Below are 20951 nucleotides of genomic sequence, written 5' to 3' on the forward strand. Positions count from 1 at the left end.
AGAAAAAAAACACACACACTTCTTTAATGTAATATTTATATTTGCGGGAGGAATAAACTTCAGTTTTTTTTTTGGGTGGGGGAGGCGTGGCGGAGGTGGGGTGGTCTGTGGGGAGCTGCTTATACGAAAAAAAACAATGATGAGCTGTTTAAAATTGAACGTCTCCCGATGCGTGGACGCAATGTACAGTTAGTTTGTTTGCCGGCATGGGCCAGGGTGCAACGATGCACCGGTACACAGCTGCAGGACAAGAGTTAGAGGATGGCAGGCAGATATACATAGTACGGGAAGAAAATGTCTTGCCACCGTGCTCATCATAAATGCGTGAAGCTGCCGTATGTCTGTTTGTTGCTGCGGTATGGCAAACATTAGCACAACGATGTGAGCAAGGCTGGTACACCTATGGACACCTCCGGCATACGGCATCCACAGTTCCCTTTGGGATAGCAATTTGAGATGCGGGAAAGCATGACTCGAGTGCTTCACAGCTGGTCTAATTAAGACGTTTTATGGCATTAGCGATTGTGACGAACTGGGACGTTTTATGTGAAAACTGTTTGGTGCAAAATGTTTGATTTAAATCGTTTGAGGTAATTGAATAATTGAATTTATGGGAGTCTACTATCTATCTGTTCTTTACGTTAAAAAACGAATATTTTCATTAGGAATTTCGTAAAGCGTTACAGCAACCACCAGAACGAATAGCAAAAATCCTTTAATTTTGTTAATGCTTCTAGCTCTGGGAAAACACCCGCTCCGGAAATCAATTACGCTCAATTAAGTGTGAAATTGCGCACATAAACCTTTGCTATGATGAAACAAGAGCGGACACAAAGAGGATCAAGAAAAAACAGATGACAACAAGTAACGAATTACTGTATTATGCCCCGTGCAGCAAACAGCACCGACATCCACGAAGATACGTAAGCAGAAGCAAATAGGCAAGAAAGCATAGTTGAAAACAAAATCATCGACGGGGGTCTGTGTTAGGTTGAGGCTTTTTGAAAATCTGGCTGCACACACCAAGACTCCCGCCGTCCGGGTGTTTTTTTTTTTTTTTAATGCACCCTAGCGGTGGCCTTGTACTTAAATGTTCTTCCAAAGCACTATGCTGACCTTCAAGGCGCGTTTTTTTTTGTAAACCTCCCACAGGCAAGTGGTAGGACGGTATATTCTATGTTATCTATCGCAAAGAGTTCTTCTTCTAGTGTGATTAGAAACTTCTTTCGCTATGTACATATCTAAAGAAACTTTCTCCAAGGTGCATAATAGGTGGAAAAATTACATTGAGATATCATTTACCGTGAAGTAAACACGGGCTGCAACACGGGCAAACACACATAGACGACGCTATAATTAGGGAGGAAAACATGCTACAAATTAACACCGAGATCGCTTACCTTTCGTGTGTGACATGTTATGATGTTCCGCCGCAGCAGCACCGGGCAGCAGCCTGATCGAGCAGCAGCCGATCAACATAAACAGTAGCGCTGGCCAGACCATGTTTCAGGAGAGGATGGTGGAGAAGCAGTGAACGACTGGCGACGGGTTGTTGATGGTTTCCTTTCATACAGCGCTGTATGAATGATCCCGTTTTCCTGGTTCTGATCTCTTCCGTTTGGTTTCCTATTCCCTCGGCAGGGCGTGTACACTTTCACAACAATGCGCTACGTCTTCCGCCCGACCAGGGCGAAATGTGCTGATAGTGGGCCACCGGGCCCCCTACACTGTTCTCAGGGCAAACAAAACCGTTGAGATTTTATGCTTTACTGCAGCCAGCACATGCGGCGTGCGATGATATGATGAAATTGGTCGTCTCTTCGGTTGGATGTGTTGTTTGTGTGAGAGTGTGGACGATCGGTACACATCCCGCCTTCGCCGGGACTCTCTTTACGCGCATCCACTTTCAATTAAAACCCAATCGAAGTTTTGTTTTGCATCTTCTTTCACCACACCAAACCTGGCGTCAATTCCTGGAGGGAATGAGGAAGGGATTAGATTTTTCCGGTGTTTTGCTGGGCGGTAATTTTTCCGAAACAATAAAAAAAAAACACTAACAACAGGCAACCAACACGGGGAGAGAGCAAATTATCGCACTTTACGCATGATCTTTCTTTCTTACACCGAAAGGAATCAATCTTTCCGTACGTGTAGAACCACCAATGATCACTTTCGTTGCGCTTTTGCACCGGGCTTTTCTCACACACCAACTGTACCGAACGCGGGGGAGGGTGGGTTTGTGTTAATACCACTATCAGTGCGACTACCAGATGCGTCTTCCGGGGGTCTTCGAGAGAAGTTGGTACAGCTACGCACACTGACTCACTCACTGCTAGGCAATAGTGGCCCCAGGGAGGAAAAGATCTCCAGGAAACGTGATAATTTTTGGGCAAACTTTAGCTTGCTATGGTTGCACAACGTACCACAGTCACAGCGAATTTGCACTTTAATGGTAGCTCGGGTTGCATTGCAATTTTTTTTTTTTTGTTACAACAACCCACCCTGAAACAATGGGCACTAATTTGAAGGCTCCAATATTGCTCACAGAACTCGGTCGTACAAGATCACTTGATACGCATTTACGCACCGTCGTCATTGCGAAGGGGCACGGTGAACTGCCAAGAGAGCAGAACCATTTTGGCCTTTCTCTATATCGAATGCCGCACCCGCAACAGCCACCCCGCGGTCACCACGTTTTCTTTTATTGTATCACGGTTATCGCTGCACCCCGGGCACGTTTTCGCGACTTTCGCTACGATATGGCGCGCGTCGCCCGAAACTCCAATTGGGTCGGAAGGCACGCAACACTAGCAGGCACTTGGTTGGTGGGATCCCTTTTTGTCTGACTCACACCCCAAAACACACTGCGCAAAGATAAACGCCGAAGAAAGATTCTTTCGATTGCCCGCAAAAAAGGGAAGCAAGCAAAACGTGCCGCTATGTGCGATCGAAGGGAGTGAGAAGACGACGCGAATAACAAAAAAAACATACACACACACACACCCGACACAAACTCATAAACAAGAACGGCAGACGAGCTGGATGGCCAAATACGTTGGCGTCGCTGTGTCCCTGCACCGCACCGGAAAAGGAGTATCGTATTTTGATTCTTTATTTTTTGGAGCCTTTCCGTCGCACGCACTTCGGTGTGTTCGTAGATCGCGATCGCGTAGATGAAGCGTGATCGCAGTTTTGCTTGCAATTTCCGCTCACAGCCATACGCAGCCCGATTCTACCAGAATTTCAGAAGCTTTCGTTGTGTTTTAAACAAAACTTACACTGTTTGTCAATGGGGAATGAAACCGAGAAAAATAAATCAAAAACTGCTTCCTGGCGTACAGAGCTCGCGGAGCAAAACACGACGCGCGTCCACTCGCACCAACGTGCACAGCTGAAATGAATGAAATGAGTGGGAAAAAATGAACGTACAAATGAATGGAATGAATGCCGCGGATTGTGATGCATTTTCCCAGCAACAGCACAATGGTACCGTCTCATCAAACCGATTCGGCAACTGTATCGAAAAATAAAAATATGCCACTAAACGCCTGGCAAGAGAAACCAAAAGATGGGCTAATCGTTATCTCGCTGTCTCACATCGGTAAGAATTCACAAAATAAATAACGAAATAAATGTCTTTTTGCACGTTTTCATTCTTTTCCCCACAAGTTTGGTGAAACGGTAAAACGTGTGGTGAAAATGATTGACGTTCGGCTTTCCCCTACCGGTTCGTATGTTTTTTGACATTTCATATTTCGCAACGTAAATATTGACTTCCTTCAGCGCTAGCGCTGGTGTTTTCTCCTGCACGGTTTCCGAAGGAATTCAGATTTAGCAACATCGGAACGGATACTGCAGCGTGACGGCAGTAGGAAAACGGTTGATCTTCATCTTAGGACATCTACCGCACAGCTTTTTGCAAAGAAAAATCCTCCTTAGGTGATCGAAAATAGTAATGGTAGTGTAAGCAACCATGAGCGTAATCGATTTTCTCCTCAGGTAAGCAACATTCGTCCTGCTTTGTTCACACCTCTTTATCCTTTCGTATCCTTTTGCTCAAGCTAATAGCGAGTTTCCGATTGCGGGAAATGTTTTGCCATTTTCTCCACACCAGCTCTTAATCGGTAAAATCCCGTTTCCATTCGTTTTGCTAGTGAGAAGAATTATGAGTTTCCGATTTCTTTTTTTGTTGTTGTTTTGCTATTACGAACGTACTGTATTACGGTATTGTTTTGTACGGCGAACTCAATACAGGATGCGCATTGAGCTTGTTTTGTTTTTAAAAATAGACCAACCCAGCCCCCATTCTCCCTGTCTTGCCAATGTTACTGCAACAACAACGGGAAGCATAACAGTTGTGTGTGGAAAGATGCAAGCCAACACGGCACACTACACCTGTTCATGTACGCCCGCGTTTATTGTACGGATACTTTCCTTCTGTCCAACTTGGTCCATTCCGACGCTTGCTCTCATCCCAATTTTCACCTTACTTTTCTCATGCAGCAGAAACAGTCGCGTTGAGTAGGGGAAAGGGAATAGCCGAAACCGGCCACGCGGCCAATATTGTTCAAACCCTACCGTTCAATGCTTTCAAATCGTACCTCCCAAAATTATTCGATTTTCGTACGGCGCACGGCGGCAATCTATCCGATCATCGAAAGCGTGTGAGTTGATCCCTGAATGGTGGTAGCTAGTGGACGAGGTAAGAATCTGCTGTTTTATGTTTCCTTGTAGTAAGTACTGTATGGCCGTGCGTTTCGTTCGTTAATAGTATGTATTAGACTCTAGACCGCTTGCCCTGTGTGTGATGTTATGAATGTTTCGTAAACGCTTTTGGATCCAATGGTAACCGTTTGCATCGTTCTGTGCGCGTATATTGGAAATGCTTAAACTACACGCTACACAACCGCCTTCAGTCCGATCAGAAGAGATTAAATTTATTCCACAATATGTCTTCTCTTTTTCTATTTTCACAGTTGGCAGATTATACTACAACCTTTGCTGAAGATGATCCGCCGACTATTCAGTACGCTCATTGCGGATTACCCTCCGGCGGGAGAGTTTTTACCTTCAGCGCCTCACCCCAGCAATCGGCAACCGTCTGGAGGTGGAGCGGATGTGGTACCTCCGGCTTTTCGCACCAATTCGCTACAATCCTTGAGCTGGCTGCACGCTATTTCGCCCTGCTTTCCAGTGTCAGGCGATTGTATAGAGGTCATCCGTGAGCCGAGCACGTTCTACAACACGCTGCTAGATAAATGTTCCGTCGCGAGTCGAAGGATCATGCTCGCCAGTCTATACCTTGGCACGGGCAACCTCGAAACGCAACTGGTTGCCGCAATCCATGAAAATCTGCGTAACAATGTGCAGCTGAAGGTGGACGTCCTGCTGGACTTCACGCGAGGTACACGGGGTGTGCGCAATAGCCAAACCACCCTAATGCCCTTGGTGGAAGAGACGGATAATTTCCGCCTTTCGCTCTACCACACGCCGGTTCTGCGTGGACTCACGAAACGGCTCGCTCCACCGCGATGGAACGAGCTGCTCGGCATACAGCACATGAAACTTTACCTGGTGGATGACACGGTCATCATTTCCGGTGCGAATCTGTCGAACGATTACTTCACCAATCGGCAGGATCGGTACGTGATGATCGAGGACCGACGGCTTGCGGACTTTTACGCCAATTTCCTATCGAAGGTGCAAGAGTTTAGTCTGACGGTTGGACGTGACGGTGCTACCCGTATGCATGACACCTGGACCATGCTGCCGTATAAATGTGCGCAACTCGAGTTTGCAACTGAAGCACGGGACCGCATCCGAACGTACTTTCGGAGCGTGATGGAGGAACAGCGAGCGGTTTGTGAGCGGGAAGACGCACAACAGGCGGACACGTGGATATTTCCACTGATCGAAATGGGACAGCTCGGTATTCATCATGACAGTTTGGCCACGAAGCAGTTGCTTTCCGGGTGCTTAGCTGGTTCGCAGCTACGGTTAGCAACGGGATACTTCAACTTAACGGAGACGTACATGAACACGCTGACAAATGATTGTCAAGCACAATGTAATATCTTAATGGCACACCCGAACGTGAGTAATCTGTACATTAGTGATGAGCGCAGCTTGCTCAGCTAGGATCTTCTTTGTTCCGATTCTTTTGCAGGCTAATGGATTTCTCGGAGCAAAGGGACCAGCAGGCGGTATCCCAGCTGCATACTCCCTGCTAGCTCGCAAATTTCTCGAGATGCTAAAATCCTCCGGACAAAGCCATCGGGTGGAACTGTTAGAGTACGAACGGGCCGGGTGGACGTACCACGCGAAGGGTCTGTGGTACTATCTACCCGATTCGCCCCTCCCAAACGTCACCCTGATCGGTTCATCCAACTTGGGCGAACGGTCCGTCAACCGTGATCTTGAAGCCCAGGTCTGCGTGGTCACGAACAACGCCAACCTGCAGCGTAAGCTCGAAACAGAGTATCAAAATCTGCTGCAACACGCGGCCACAGCCGAAACGGAATTGATCAACCGACCGGTACCCCGCTGGGTTCGTGCCGTTGTCGGGCTGTTTCGGAACTTTTTCTAATCTCGCTTCTGTATCGATAATCCGGGACTGCAGATATTTGCGCTCACCTTGCATCGAAATTTGATGCCATTCTCATGATGCCGTGCGAACAAACTCCTCCAATACATTCCCGTGATAAACACGGGTGTTGTGATCAAGTTAATGAAGTCAATCGTTCAGTTTCGGCACATGCCGCCGCGACATAGCTTAATTTCCCTCACTACGAATCGCGCTAGCTTTAGTCGAACAAAAGAATATCTTGTTACACAAGTTTGTTACCGTTCCAGTTAGGTTCGTACACTGTACGACCGATTACCAAAGCTACCGAGAGAGCGAGGGCACAGTTCCTTCGTTTGGATGTAAAGGACGTTGTTTTTAAAACAGTAAAACCTAGCGTACAAAATAGCCACATGGAAATCCTACCTTTATTACCGTTCGATACCCGAAAACAAAGACGTTTCTTAGTGGTTGCGTTACAGTTTGGCAAATACCGGCGTTTCCTTGCTTTGTGATGCCATAATTGCGTTCAGGAAATCTTCACTCTGTAGGTTAAGCATGTTGATTCCGCGTATGTGGTCCAGCCCTTCCTGTATGGTATGATCACCAGAAAAGACAAGATTTTTCTTCGTTCCCTGCACTGCTATCGGACTCTTGCTGGCGATCTCTTCCGCTAGCTTCATCGCTCCCTGCAGCAATTCTTCCCGATTGTCAAAGAGTCGAGACACTAGCCCATGGTTGAACGCTTCGTCGCTCGCAAACTTACGAGCGGTAAAGCTTAGCTCTCGCACCCAGCTCTGATTACCGACGACACGTGGGAAACGCTGCAATGCTCCAACATCGGCCGCCAAACCGATGTCCACCTCTTTCAACGAGAAAAAAGCATCACGAGTGCAATACCTTATATCGGCCGCCGTGATCAGATTGAGGCCCGCACCGATGCAAGCAGCATGTATCGCAACGATGACCGGTTTATAGCATTGCTCCAGCGAACTGATACAGTCCTGGTAGAGTTTGATAGTTCCCTCGAGCAGCCGACCACGTCGTCCCACTTCCTCGATAGCACCCAACTCTTGGCCCAGCTTCATCATATCGAACAGGTCAATGCCGGCCGTGAAGTGTTTGGAGGAACCGCCTGACAGTACCACCACCCGGCAATCGGGATCATTGTGCAGCTGATCAAAACAATCTTTGATTTCCGTCCACAGCTGCCGATTGAAGGCGTTCATACGATCGGGGCGATTGAACTCGACATGCACCACGAACGGAGACGGCGTCGTCAGCTTGAGCGTTTTAAAGCTATATTTCTCGGACGTATCTCCTGAACTTTTAACCGTTGCGCAAAGATTGCGAGCGATCGGTACTGTGAAAAATGAAAGAACACATTAACTTTAACTCCATTTTGTGGATAACGTTCGTGCAGTTTACCTCCTGGTCGGACCATCGTTTTGAGAGTGGAGAAAATAGCACTAAAGGCAACTTTATTCATGTTCCGAAGTGATTTGCAAATATTTTAGAGCTTGTAAAAGTGGACTTTGATCGGTAAAATGGGTTCCAATCAGATGAATCTGGCCAAGACGGAAGGTGGCAAAATGATAACGGTGTAATTGCTCTTTGCTCAAGGAAACGTCAAACTGCATGTAAACATCAATGTTTACAGCATTTTGTTTTCACCTGTCTGCATCAAGTTTGGTGTAGTTTTAATTTATTTATGCAAGAAAAACTCCAATGAAAAGGGAAAAGCCAATTGTACATTTCCTTTTTCTTTTCTGTTCGATGAGACCACAAAAAAAGTACAGCGAGCACCGGAAAATACAAGTGCAAACATTTGTAGAGTTTCGTCGCTCCACCGACATCAAGCAGATCCGCACACTTTTTTGTTCGGTATTGTATTTTTTTCGCTCATTCGATCGTGAACAATTGATCGGCACTTTTGTTTAGATCATAGTGCCGAAAGGAGGCTGAACGGCACAACACAAACGCTGGTTATAATTAGAAACAAAACAACAACATTGTGTGGAGTAGTATGTGCTTTTTTTCGAACTTACTGTAACGCAACTTTTGGAAAGCGATCAGAGTGTTTTTGTTTTTCCAGCACTTTTGCCCTCTGCTTTGAACAAAATATAGTGGACGTGTGTGCAATGTTTGTAAAAGTCTCATGGTAACTTGCCTTCCTGTACATTATTCTACCAATACAAATTTGAGGATAGTTTCAATCTTGGCTGGAATGATGAAATTGTTCCAAAACATGTTTCACTCTTTGACCTGGTATTAGGAGCTGTAGTAGAGAATGCAAATATGCTGGAAAGCTATTCATTCCTGAAGGGTAGGGCGCAATTGTTCGGAATGCGCGTTGCAGCCAGTTGTGCAACAGGTATCTCTTAGGCGAAGTGATTATCTTAAAAGTGGTTTAGATTCAACAAGAATACTAGTGAGACACGCTGGGATGATAGATAGATAGTGGTGCGTTACCATAGACTTCCACCGCGATAAGATTCCTGATGTACCTCTGATACGAGTTTTTGTGGTTGAATGGTGCTTCTTTACGAACAGAAAGAAAACTCACAAACAAGCACAATCAGTGCACGTTTTTTCGTTGGAGCCGGCAGCCGTAGTTTGCAGATAAGGCCCAAACAACAAGGCTACCTACTATCAAAGGTGTGGTAGCATTTGTCATAATTAAAATTGCTGATTGAACAATCAAAGGAAGCCGATACTATTGTGTGTGCGCGCGTACCGTGTGATTCACGTTTGTGGGGCAAGAAGATAGCACATTGTCGAACAAAACTAAAAAAAAGCGTTTTCCCATACCGGGAATCGAACCCGGGCCTTCCGGGTGAGAGCCGGATATCCTAACCACTAGACAATATGGGACTGTCGAGAGGAGGGCCACACAAACAGAACAGTATTCCTCGCTGCACTACTAACAACCGATAGCTTGTTCAGACTTTACAACACGCTGACCACCCATTTGTCTTCTTTCACAGAAAATCCATCCAAATCTCTATCCACCGGTACTTGGTAACGCGAACCAAACGCATCACACGTAACGTAATTCCATTGAGTGCAATGGCCTGCCCCATCTATAAGCTGCTGCTATTCATTGCCCTACTGATAATTCAAGTGATAGCCACCTGCAAAGCCACTTTAATAGCCAACGAGGATGAGCAGGATAACCTCGGCCGGGTGTCCAGTGTAGACTGGGAAGTCATTTATAATCCGCCTAATCTTAATATGGATATGGATACGATGCGAAACATAACCGTACGAATCGATCACATCAAACCAACGGATTTGGACGACATTCGCACAATACAATTAAGAAGCGAGCGGGAACACGTGGCCTGGGTTGAAAACGGAACGATCGTTATTGAGCCGCTCGTCGCGTCCGTCGCGTACAATGGGTCATTTAGCATCGTTGCGAACTTTCTTGGACAGACAAAACTTTTCGTTGAATTGGTGCGTAAGAACGGGTCTACCGAGCGGCTTAAATCGTCCACCCTTCCCGTGACCGTCATCCGTCCCGAACGCGTCATTGATCATGTGTTCACTGGTTCGGTCATACTGCTCATATCAATCCTGTACATCAACTTTGGCGCAGCGCTGGACGTCGGAGCACTGAGGCAAATCGTTCGTCGTCCGGTTGGTCCCGTGATAGGATTTATCTGCCAATTTGTGTTTATGCCACTGTTAAGCTACGGACTGGGACATTTACTTTTCCCCGATAATTACGAGCTACAGCTTGGACTGTTCTTTACCGGGGTTTCACCAGCCGGTGGAGCCTCCAATATCTGGACTGTGGCGCTGGGCGGGAATTTTACACTTTCCATCGCCATGACCACCATCAGTACGCTGGCAGCGTTTGGTATGATGCCGCTATGGATTTTCACCCTCGGTCGTACTATTTTCCAGCGCGCAAATCTTGTTGTACCGTACAGTCGCATTGCTTACACAGCCGTTGGGTTAGTTGTACCAATAAGCGCCGGTTTGCTCATACAACGTTACTGTCCGCGATTTAGTAACCTGTTGGTACGCATTCTTAAGCCCATGTCCGTGATATTAATTCTATTCATCGTGATCTTCGCTATCGTCACCAACCTGTATCTGTTTGAGCTGTTTTCGTGGCAAATTATCCTCGCTGGGTTGGGACTGCCGTTGATTGGTTACTGTTTCGGATTTCTGGCATGCCATCTGATGCGTTTACCTCTTGCCGATTCGTTGGCCATCTCCGTCGAAACGGGCATCCAGAATACCGGTATCGCGATCTTCCTGTTGCGCTTTGCCCTGGAACAACCAGCAGCCGATTTAACGACGGTTATTCCTGTCTCGAATGCAATTATGACACCGTTACCTTTGCTGTTGCTTCTTATTGGTCTACGAATACACGAAAGGTAAGTTCCGGTTGTTGAAACATTCGTGCTTGTTTGTGTGTGCATGTCTTTTGCTAATTTGATGCCCTTAAGCCGCAATCCTTATCGTTTAATTGCAGAACAAGAGGACGCGCTGAAAACAGTTTAATACCAAAATGCGATACGGATCCGGTAGTGGAAGCAACACCATGAATCTATTATCTTCCCTGGTGGCGGTGCTGATGGTAGCGAATGAAACATTCACATTAGAAATTGATTTTTTTGTACATCGAAATACAGAAAAAAAGCCGTTTATTCTAAAACACTATGTTAGTCTCGCATTTCACCTTCCTCGTCTTCATCGTCTATGCCCCGTATGTACAGCACGTTGTTACACCGAATCAGCACCTCGCCAAGGTGTCCCGTGTTTTGACCGTCCACAAACTCTTCCGTGTTTGCTAGCTGCATGTTCATGTAACCGTCTACAGACACCAGGAACCCTTTGTACTCATGGCCCCACTTCAGCTTTATGATTACCGGTTTGCCGGTGAGTCCATTGAGGAATGGTTTCGGGTTAATTGGCATAGCAGTCGCCATCGTGGTAGAATGTTGTGTTTCTTTTTCCGCTAAATCCGTACAAGCAAAGTGATAGCACACACCTACGTAATAGGTAAACACCAAAGGAATTAACGACATAGAATAAACAAATTGTACTATTTACACGAACCTGATTTCGCAGGGAATCGAAAAAGCTGCTAAAGCACGGCGTCTATCGATGAAAATACTGTTTTCCTTCTCACGAACACAACCGGCGGGGGATTTTTTTGACAATGTAGCGAGCATGTTTGACAACCTTCCAAGGGAAATGAATTAGACAATCTACAAGATCGCGTGGATGACATGAGTTTGAAAAACGGGCAAAATACGACAATGTAAAAATTTTAATACTACAATACAAAATTACAGAATGCTGTGTATTTACGTATGAAAATAAGGCAACTATGAATCCGCTTTTACCAACCGCTAGGACCAATGCTTGCAAACGTCAACAACACGGGTAGATAAACGACAGACGCTGATTTGTTTACATCATTTTTACACCTAGTTCGTATCATTACGTTCTTACCAAATCAGTTTTATCCCATCCACTATGGCCTCTACAGCAGCACTAGCCGTAAGTAATCACCTTTGGCGAACGCGTTTGGAATTGGACATTCGTTTTTCGTTCATGCCCTATATCTTCTCCATAGCCTCCGCAGGTAACCGGTGCAGACGATCTCGGACCCGTTCGTTTGCCGGTGGATAGAGAAACGTATCAGTTCAACGACTGGACCATCGCCTATACCAAATCGCACATCCTCAAAAGTATCTGCATCAACGGGGACAGTTGTGTGGCCGGCGAGGCTGACTGTTGTGAGCTGTGCGTGTACAACTTTACCCTCGCATTACCACATCTGCCCGACATGGTGTTTCACAGGAATGTGCTACGCATAAGCCATTCGTCCGGAGCACAACTCGAGTTCAATCCGCTCGATGCATTGAAATTAGTGCGCAACGAAAAGCTCGACCTGAAGGTGGCGTGCTCCGATGAGTGGCGCGAAAGTCGCCCCGAAGCGGCACAATCCGCGGACAAAGTGAAACCCTTCGATTGGACGTTTACGACCGAGTATTCGGGCACGGTAAATGATCGTTTCCGGGTAGAACCGACAGAGCAACGTATCGATATGTTTAAGCTGATGCGTAAGGAAGAGATCCTGTTTTATCACAACCTGACCCTGTTCGAAGATGAACTGCACGATCACGGCATATCGTTGCTTTCGGTGAAGGTGCGCGTCATGCCGTCCGGGTTTTACATTTTGTTGCGCTACTTTCTGCGTGTCGATAACGTACTGCTGCGCAGCAACGACACCCGGTTCCACTATGAAAAGGGCAACGATTACATTCTGAAGGAGTTTACGCACCGCGAAGCAAAGGTGGAACAGCTGAAACACATTCCACATGTGCTTTTCACCAATCCGGATCATATCGTGGATAAGCTACCTGTGTTGCGAAAAGTGAACGAAAAGCTAACGATCATAAACGAGGAATAGAGTATTCGTTGGGGATTCGGTGTTGGGTACGCTGCGTTCGCTCGTTGGAAGAACATGGCCATGTGATTTAAAATATTCAGCGTGAAAAATAAATTCCTACACGTGTCTCATGTGTGTGTTCAAAATATATCCAGCAACTTTCTTCTAAAGTCCTCTATAGGGTGATCTTGAAGAGCTCGATTAACACATCAGTCAGTTACATTTACGTAGATACATTTTGTTCTACCTCAGTCACGTTGTATCTATTTTTATTAAATTAAAATTAAACACTAAACTTAGGGTTTTTTCTCCCACTGGTTTGTAGATATCAGGTCCTGAGCATACTTGCGGTTTTCACCAATGCAAAGCGAAAGCGTACTCAGCGCATCCGGTGCGACGTCTACGTAGGTTTGTTCGTCGGGCAAAAACTCCGTTCCCGGTACTAAACAATGGAAGTAAACATTTCGTTACAGAAGGAAATCGTTGTCGGTAAAACAATCGCCCTCACTTACCAACAGTGACCGGCGTATAGATAGAGAATATCGTCTTCTTTATAGTGCATTGCATGGAATGCAGGCTAATGCAACCGTAACTTTGCAACATCTGCGCAAAAAAGAACATTGATTACCGTTCCCGTGTACGATTGATAAGCGCGGATGTGTCGATTAATACATACCTCCAACAGCTGTCTCAGATGAAACGGAGCCATCATGTTGTAGCGCACGAACAGGACATTCAACGGTACGCCAGGATGGGCCACACAATAGAGCAGTATGGAAGTTAGCCAACGGAACAGCAAACGTTTGTTAATGAGACCATCAATTCTTATCCAGGGTGCCATCGCAAGCAGCATATGTTTTCGCTGATACCTGGAACAACGATCAATAAGCTGTGATTAGTGGGTTCGGTGTGGTCGGCCAATTTAATACCGATCAATTTAAAATTCCTGATCCAAACATATCTTCATTTTACTCACTTTTTTGTCGGATGTGTGCCTTCGTTACTATCCTGCGAGCTCTCTGTCGCTGTATTCAATCTCGGCTTCTTGGAATTGCTCTGTTCCCCTTGCAACAGTGCGGTTCCTTTTCGCTTGTTGCCCTTGCTCGTCTCCGCTGTCGGTACCGAGCTGGTCGATTGTTCTTTCGCACGCTGTTTAACTTCCGGGACCGGTGCCTTCGTAAGCCATTCTTCCACAAACTGCCAATGCACGTAGGTAATGGTCCTGAAACCGGTACGCAACAGTAGCTTAAAACCACACAGTACCTGCAAATGCTGCTTCAGCTGAACGTGGTTCGAAAAGTTCAGTGCTAGATCAAGCACGCTCGCACCCAGCTTCTGTTTCGACTCGATATACGCAAGCAGGGCCTTGGCATTCGCGTTTCGTTCAACTACCGACATTGCTTCTTGCAGCGGCCGTTCGAGTTGTTCCATTGCGGGCCACACAGCATCGCTGGTAAGCTTCACCAGCAACTCTCGGCGAGACTTTGCTCCGTCCGGCAGGAAGCATCGTGGCACATTCCACAGACCGTAGGATTCCCGATCGGTAAGAGCGTCGGCACCGAACTGCTCGATGTATTGCGAAGTTTTCATGCGAATGTGCACCTTCTTGAGCGTGACTTCGTAGAAGTTGTGCAGCTTAAACACCTTCTCGCTTAGCGCCTTCAGGTTGTCGTACGTTCGTTCGTCGCCCTGTTCCGTCTCACCGACATCCTCATCCTCCAACACGTTCGACGACATCTCGTACCGATCGAGCCAATTGTACTCGGGAAACTCTTCGTCAAAGTGCAGACATTCCTCGAGCAATTCCACCATATTGATCGTATTACGGTCGAGTCCCTGCAACGACCGGTTCTGGCGATTCACGTCCCGTTTCTGCTTTTCGATCCACCGCTGCTGAAATTCTACGATGTACTTGATGAAGAACAGCAGCAGATTCTCCTCCCGAATTTCGAACATCATCAACGAATCGACTCGGTTCTTGCGATGCGCACGATCTGTAGCATGCTGCCTAATGCGCGCCAGCAGATCCTGCCGGCCGTGTACCATTGATAGACACCGTCCGACTAGATCGAAGTTACGCGTCCCGCCTGCTTTGGACGTTGCGCAGATACAAGTGGGCAGCGAGCAGTTAGCCGGTTGCGTATCATCGATCTTAAACGTCTGCACAATCAAACGCCGATCCGGCACTTGCAGTTGCTCCAGCAGGCAGAAAAAGTGAAAGTATTCTATCGGCAGCTTTAGCAACTTTTCGACCGGATGCGAGACGTACTGGAAAGTGACATCCTTCTGGGAGGAAAATCGAATCTTGCTCGTCGCGGGTTTACTACACTTCTCGAGGGGCGTTTTAAAGGGTGTCGTTTTTGGGGAAGCTTTCTGAGAGCCAGCCGCTTCGGAACCGGATTCCTGTTCTAGTACATCCGAGTAGCATGGTACCTTTTCCTTTGTGTCTGCTCGCACCTCAATGTAGCTAGCCTCTTGATCGATTTGCACATCGACCCGCCCGGTTGTGAGCAGTTCGCTGAGCAGCAATACCAACGCCTGCCCATTGTCGTCGTACGTGTACATCTCGTCGTACCGTACACGATCGAGCAGCTGCATGTACTGGTCAAAAATCGGTGGAAACAGTTCGAAGGGAAGTGACGTCATCAGCTGCTGCTGGTAGTGGATCGACACGTGGTACAACTCACGATCTTCCGTGGTTGATGTGTGCGTTAAGAGCAGTTTCGCTCCGACGCCCTTCAGCTTCTTGTTTAGCGACACCAGATGGTAATTGCGCATCAGACGCATCGCACCGGCGAGGATACTTTCCGAGTACTCGCGATACACGTTCTGCAGTGGCTCGGTTGTGCGTCCGTAAGTCACGGCGCTGTGCATTAGGATGGTAAGTTTGTACATTTGCAGTTCCTGCAACGTGGTTGGATCGGTGGCATAGTTTAACTGCTTCACGATACTGCTCGTATCGGCAACGTTGAACTTCCGGTACAGCTCATCGATGGTGGCTGGAATGCGAAGGGTAGCGCGACGTGATCCCTCCGTGCATCGTTGAGCCCGTGGCATTACATGCCCAGTGCCACCATCATTGCCCCGTACCATATTGGAACAGAGCTGCCGGACCATGTGCACTAGCTGCACGAAATGAATCCGTGCGGCCACCATATAATCTTCCACATCCTCAAACCGTGCGCGGAGCTTTTTTGCAAAGCCCGGCCCGAATCGTTCCGTTATTAGCGCGTTCTGTTTCGCCTCCTCCAGACAGGTGCGTATCGTATCCGCGACACCGGGTACCTTTTTCACCATGTACAGCACACGCCTCTGGCAGGCACGGGATGTTTTGTTTGCCGAGCGAACATTCGCCCAATGCAACACATCCCGGAATATGCACGAATTGATCGGGCAGTTCATGGTTATTGTGGTGTACATGTACAGCTGCGCTACGCGGCACAACACCAGTATTTGATCCTCGGCCCGTGACCACTTGACGCGCAAGTTATTCATCGTCCTCAGTGCTATTCGGTCCACCTCGTCATAGCATTCGCGCCGAAGCCGGTGCGATTGCTTGCGCGGCTTGATGACACGCTTGCGGACCGGGTTCCTGAGGGCAAACCGCCGCCCTACCGTTAAAACGACACCGGATGACATCGTTTGATCTGCGGCGGTGTTGCTGCTGTTGGCTTCGGTTGTACTCTTGGCGGCATCCATTTGCTTTTTCTTCATCTTTACCGATCGTCGAACGATCTTTAGCCGGTGCTTGTCGAGCCGATGCCGATAGTCGGAGGTGTTCATCACCTTTTGCCAGTTCGTTTTGAGATGCATAAACATGGCTGTATCGAAACCGGCAGCACCCTTCTCATCACCGTGCGGCAACTGACCAGGGTGATCGTTTAGACGAGCCGTCTCTTCCGTCTGTACCCGAAGCGCATCCACCATTGCAGGTTTTGTGTGTAGGTGCTGCACATATACGACCCGCCCGATTGCTGTGTTGCGCGAATTTAGCTTTGTTCGGATCGCGATATCGTACAGCCGATCCCAGTACTCCTGCACGTCGTCCATCGTTTCGAGGCGAAATTGTATCATGGGATATTTGCGTGCTTCGATCTCATGGTAGCTGTCCTTCGATCCGGTCGTGTTCAACAGACAAGCGTACTGGTTCAAATAAACGTACGTTTGGTCACGTGTTTTTCGTAACTGCGGTCCCATCTGCAGCAGCCCTGCATAACATAGCAGCTTCGTAATATCCAGTATGGCGTATATGTAGCGACGTTTCTGCAGCAGCTGCATTCGCACTGCATCGGGTAGATCCTTCAACAGCATGTACTTTCGAATCGGATGGTTCAGATAGTAGTCGAGTGCGGGCGAGTAGAATGAGTACGAACAGATCGAACAGAAGACAAAGATCGGCATACGCACGACCACATCGGTCAGTAGCACCCAACCGACTCCGTACCCGTCGTAGAGGTTCAGCGGTGGAATGAACATTCGCCAATCATTCGTATCGCTGTAGATAGGAGATATTTCGCTTAAATCCATACCAGCCAGATTGATCGATTCCAACTCGTTTGTGTCCAGCTCGCGGGCGTCCCTCGGCTGTACGTGTGCCGTATAGAACAGATACTCGTGGTATAGTTTCATGCGTGGACACTTTGGCAAACAGCCATGGTATCCGCGTAGTTCCTCGGGTTTCCGTATCGACGTTTCCTGGTCGGTGCCCGTCGTTTGTGTTTGCTGCAGTACGATCCGAGACTTTGCCATCGCCAGCTTCGACTGCAGCCCTGGATGATCGGGCGTTATTTTGGGGTCACACACGTAAACAAGATTGAATTCGCGATCCTCTCGCTTGAGTGTTACGTTTGCGATTACCACCAGCTTGTCGGCAGCAAGTCGACCGATCAGTCGCATTAAGGATTTGTTACAGGCCGTGTACTGGTTGCCCCCTGCCAGCTCTGCCAGCTTCAAGCTTTTCAAGATGGAACGCGGTTCGATTGCTTCCTCCTGCTTAACGAGTTCCATGATAAAGTTGTACCTTCGCAACATTAGCTCGCTGATCGCTTTCTTGTGCACTTTCTCTGCAATAGTTTTGGATGTTTTTTTCAGCATTTGATCGGACATAACCACTTCGGTGGTGAAATTATCGTGCAGTGTACTATCAAACGCGTTCGCATTCAGCGTTGGCGAGGCGCATTCTCTAATGAACGCGGTGCTTTCGCCAAAGTTCATATCGCAGGCGGCTTCGGGTGCATTCTGGTCGTGATCCTCTTCCGGTTCGCTCTTGATGCCTGCCATTTGCTGCCGTTGACTTTCCATCAAATCCATCTGGTTCGATACGTACTGGGACATTTCTTTCTCAAATATGGCCGACCTTTGTGAGCTGCCCGGTATGAAAAATCTGCAACAAAGACACAACGAATTTTGGAAAATAACGTTACTGCAATTCACGAAGCGGTGTGCTAGTTAAACACTTACTTGGAAGTTCGCTGTCTGCCCTCGTCCACCGCCATGCTTTCGATGCATTTGAGCTTGGTCAAATTTTTCACAACGGCACGAGCATTTAACTTATCCAACCCCAGCTGCTGGGCCATTTCCGATTGCGAAATTCCTTTTCCACCCTGATCGGCAATCGCGTTATAGGCTAGCTGGAGCAATGGTACATCGGCGTAAACTGCTTTGCTATCGGCGCTGGCTAGAAAACCTTCTTTCGCATCAGCTCCACCTTCCTCGGCCGTGTCACGGCACCATAGATCGTACACGTCCGCGGTTGGATGGATTAGCCGCATGACGCGTATCATTTTTTCTTCGCCTCGCTTTGTCAGGTACGAGCTGGACGGTGCGTTCGGGTACAGCGTACGAAACGAAACAGTCTCGTCCGTTTTGATGAAGCGCTGGAATTCAGGCGAACGAAACAATTTCCCCGCGTCCGATTTGTTCAGCACCATCAGTTTGATTTCTTCATAATCTGCCATGTAGTGCTCACGTTTCTTGAGCTCGCTAACGACACGCTCCACGATCAGTAACTGTTTCGTTTTCATCTCGTTGTAGTAACGCGGCAGATGAAATATCATGCCCTGAATGCTCACGTCATCTATGCGGATCGAAAGGTTCTGGCGCGTGATCAGCTTTGCGGCGCTGAGAACCTTTCGGTGGTAAAACAGCGAGCTCGAATCACCCGATATCTCCACTAGGGAATATTTGCCGTGCGATGTTTCTCCGCTAAACCGAGAACGACCAATCCATTCGAGCATGCAGTACTGCATACCGGTCAGCTCGGCCGTAAAGTTCGGAAAAATTAGAAAAGATTCGCGCATACGCTGTGATGCTACTATGACAAATTTGCGACCATATCTGCAATGAGGGTATAAGATTATACGGAAGCATTTGTTTGTGTGAGGCTAAACCTACGACGACAAATATCCCTTACCTTTGCTCTGCTTCAATGCAGCTGATTTTGCGCAATTCCTCTCGCGGAATCGGTGTTCGTGTGTCGTACTCTTCGCACGATCCTCGGATACCGTTTGCTTCAACCAAGCGATACGCGTACCGATGGCCCGGAAATTCACTCGGCTGCACGGCGATACCATTTTCCGGATCAAGATTACCAAGCCGGTTAAAGTGTGCAAATGGTTTTCTTTCGGTTAGCAACAGATAGAACTCAAATTCAGGGTTACGCAAAACCAACGTCCAGATCGAACCCATCAGCCTCGGAGGCAGCGGCATCGTCAGCTTCAACCGTAACGCTATGTGGTTCCATAGTGCTGAGGGCAAAGGAAGAATCGAGCGATTGTAACTTCATACGCATTCATTCTTACGCATATGGTAACATGGGTTGCGTACTTACAATTTAGTGTACTGCCCTCCAGACCTTCCAAACTTATTTCTTCATTGATTATTGATGGTAATGATGCGTTAGGTAACATTTTATTAGTAAATTTAAGGTAATACACAGTTTATGATAATAAATTACACCGCCCAAGCTACCATCATCTGAGAACTTGTTTGTATACACGACACTTTGTCAAAATTACATTACAGTGACAGCGCACATATGGTGGTCATCATCGAAATGGAGGTAATTTTTTCTACATAGAAACCAATTTTGTAGACCCTGCCCATAGGGTGTGAAGCAACCATGGACAAATTTCTTGCACACTGGACTTTTACGGTCATGCGAAGTGACAAATTTCGGTTAACCCTCTTGATGGCAACCAGAAAATCATATTCTAGGTAACACGGGCGGAGAGCAACTTTGAATTTTTGAATACGTAATCTCCAATTGCGTTGCAATATTCGGAAGAAAATTAAGTTCACTTTCCTGGTTTCTATTGCAGAAAACATGTCGCCTCAATTCCAAAGGCTTTGTCACCGAAGTTTTCCGTGATTGAATATATGAAATGCAAATAAAATATCAAAATTAAACAAACGTGTTGTGTTTTACAATTTTTTACTTTATTTTTTGCAAATTTTACCATTTTTTTACTGTATTCCTAGAAATACGTTTTCCGCTTTTTGCTGCGACGACATCTACAGTTTATTCGCATGATCGGGTTTGTTAATACGATCATGCTGAGTTGCAATTTATGAAATATGCTCACACTAAATAGTAGATTATAATTATACAATACAGTTGTAAGAGTTTTGAGAAAGAGTGAATAGTAGTAGTTTGTTGATGTTTTTTTTTTTTGTTGGGTACCGACTGTAACTGTTGTTCGGTAATTTGCAAATGCGCGACATTTTCCGTTCGATAAGCCCGACAACGACGGTTACCTACAATGTTGAGTTTATTTCTTCCACTGGGTAGGCTATTGCGCAAACTGTTAGCTATAGGTTTCGTCCTGCTCAGCTCCCCGGTCACGAACCAAAACCATCGTACGTAGAAGACGAACGTCATACTATCGGCGTTCGAAGAGTTTCAATTAGTGGATATCAATCATATGCCACCTCTATCGTTTGGGTGCTTTAAAAAATATGTTCGTTGGCCCT

The 20951-nt window shown here is 47.0% G+C and overlaps 7 protein-coding genes and 1 non-coding gene across 8 annotated transcripts in view; 3 read left to right on the plus strand and 5 right to left on the minus strand.

Annotated features, from left to right (window-relative positions):
* LOC128708119 (uncharacterized) overlaps nt 1–1503 on the minus strand; it is a 33243-nt gene extending 31740 nt beyond the window's left edge. The window contains exon 1 of the mRNA XM_053803077.1: nt 1401–1503. Within this exon, the coding sequence (XP_053659052.1) occupies nt 1401–1503 (103 nt within the window). The remainder of the gene's footprint in view (nt 1–1400) is intronic.
* A 2470-nt stretch (nt 1504–3973) lies between these two features.
* On the plus strand, nt 3974–6586 carry LOC128707990 (CDP-diacylglycerol--glycerol-3-phosphate 3-phosphatidyltransferase, mitochondrial). Its single transcript, XM_053802946.1, has 3 exons — nt 3974–3999; nt 4977–6093; nt 6167–6586. Exons 1-3 carry the CDS (start codon nt 3974–3976, stop codon nt 6584–6586), a joined length of 1563 nt encoding a protein of 520 aa, XP_053658921.1.
* A 452-nt stretch (nt 6587–7038) lies between these two features.
* LOC128708305 (delta(3,5)-Delta(2,4)-dienoyl-CoA isomerase, mitochondrial) lies at nt 7039–8051 on the minus strand. The gene is made up of 2 exons (XM_053803280.1): nt 7991–8051; nt 7039–7925 (listed from the first exon to the last, which is right to left on the minus strand). Exons 1-2 carry the CDS (start codon nt 8049–8051, stop codon nt 7039–7041), a joined length of 948 nt encoding a protein of 315 aa, XP_053659255.1.
* A 1313-nt stretch (nt 8052–9364) lies between these two features.
* Nucleotides 9365–9436, minus strand: Trnae-cuc (transfer RNA glutamic acid (anticodon CUC)). The gene has a single exon. It is a non-coding gene; the product is annotated as a tRNA-Glu (tRNA).
* Nucleotides 9437–9631: 195 nt separating this feature from the next.
* Nucleotides 9632–11124, plus strand: LOC128717804 (sodium/bile acid cotransporter 5-like). The gene is made up of 2 exons (XM_053811480.1): nt 9632–10953; nt 11052–11124. The coding sequence occupies exons 1-2, from the start codon at nt 9632–9634 to the stop codon at nt 11122–11124; spliced, it is 1395 nt and encodes a 464-aa protein (XP_053667455.1).
* A 113-nt stretch (nt 11125–11237) lies between these two features.
* Nucleotides 11238–11508, minus strand: LOC128708308 (small nuclear ribonucleoprotein F). Its single transcript, XM_053803282.1, has one exon. The coding sequence runs from the start codon at nt 11506–11508 to the stop codon at nt 11242–11244; it is 267 nt and encodes an 88-aa protein (XP_053659257.1). The 3' UTR covers nt 11238–11241.
* A 553-nt stretch (nt 11509–12061) lies between these two features.
* LOC128708307 (TIP41-like protein) lies at nt 12062–13001 on the plus strand. The gene is made up of 2 exons (XM_053803281.1): nt 12062–12085; nt 12162–13001. Exons 1-2 carry the CDS (start codon nt 12062–12064, stop codon nt 12999–13001), a joined length of 864 nt encoding a protein of 287 aa, XP_053659256.1.
* A 275-nt stretch (nt 13002–13276) lies between these two features.
* LOC128717805 (general transcription factor 3C polypeptide 1) lies at nt 13277–19888 on the minus strand. The gene is made up of 7 exons (XM_053811482.1): nt 19810–19888; nt 19393–19726; nt 18441–19316; nt 13957–18363; nt 13657–13849; nt 13493–13583; nt 13277–13422 (listed from the first exon to the last, which is right to left on the minus strand). The coding sequence occupies exons 1-7, from the start codon at nt 19886–19888 to the stop codon at nt 13277–13279; spliced, it is 6126 nt and encodes a 2041-aa protein (XP_053667457.1).
* Between the last annotated feature and the right edge of the window lie 1063 nt (nt 19889–20951).

Source organism: Anopheles marshallii, chromosome 2, assembly GCF_943734725.1.
Source record: "Anopheles marshallii chromosome 2, idAnoMarsDA_429_01, whole genome shotgun sequence".
Taxonomy (NCBI): domain Eukaryota; kingdom Metazoa; phylum Arthropoda; class Insecta; order Diptera; family Culicidae; genus Anopheles; species Anopheles marshallii.

Excerpts from the sequence above, each read along its gene's own strand:
- LOC128707990 (XM_053802946.1), top strand. The coding sequence starts at position 3,974 with ATGAGCGTAATCGATTTTCTCCTCAG. Across the intron at positions 4,000-4,976 it reads GTAATCGATTTTCTCCTCAG|TTGGCAGATTATACTACAAC; the intron begins GTAAGCAACATT and ends CTATTTTCACAG. Across the intron at positions 6,094-6,166 it reads TCTTAATGGCACACCCGAAC|GCTAATGGATTTCTCGGAGC; the intron begins GTGAGTAATCTG and ends ATTCTTTTGCAG.
- LOC128708305 (XM_053803280.1), bottom strand. The coding sequence starts at position 8,051 with ATGAATAAAGTTGCCTTTAGTGCTATTTTCTCCACTCTCAAAACGATG. Across the intron at positions 7,926-7,990 it reads AACGATGGTCCGACCAGGAG|TACCGATCGCTCGCAATCTT; the intron begins GTAAACTGCACG and ends CATTTTTCACAG.
- LOC128717804 (XM_053811480.1), top strand. The coding sequence starts at position 9,632 with ATGGCCTGCCCCATCTATAAGCTGCTGCTATTCATTGCCCTACTGATA. Across the intron at positions 10,954-11,051 it reads GGTCTACGAATACACGAAAG|AACAAGAGGACGCGCTGAAA; the intron begins GTAAGTTCCGGT and ends GTTTAATTGCAG.
- LOC128708308 (XM_053803282.1), bottom strand. The coding sequence starts at position 11,508 with ATGGCGACTGCTATGCCAATTAACCCGAAACCATTCCTCAATGGACTC.
- LOC128708307 (XM_053803281.1), top strand. The coding sequence starts at position 12,062 with ATGGCCTCTACAGCAGCACTAGCC. Across the intron at positions 12,086-12,161 it reads CCTCTACAGCAGCACTAGCC|CCTCCGCAGGTAACCGGTGC; the intron begins GTAAGTAATCAC and ends TCTTCTCCATAG.
- LOC128717805 (XM_053811482.1), bottom strand. The coding sequence starts at position 19,888 with ATGTTACCTAACGCATCATTACCATCAATAATCAATGAAGAAATAAGT. Across the intron at positions 18,364-18,440 it reads GGCAGACAGCGAACTTCCAA|ATTTTTCATACCGGGCAGCT; the intron begins GTAAGTGTTTAA and ends TCTTTGTTGCAG. Across the intron at positions 13,423-13,492 it reads CTATACGCCGGTCACTGTTG|TACCGGGAACGGAGTTTTTG; the intron begins GTAAGTGAGGGC and ends TCCATTGTTTAG.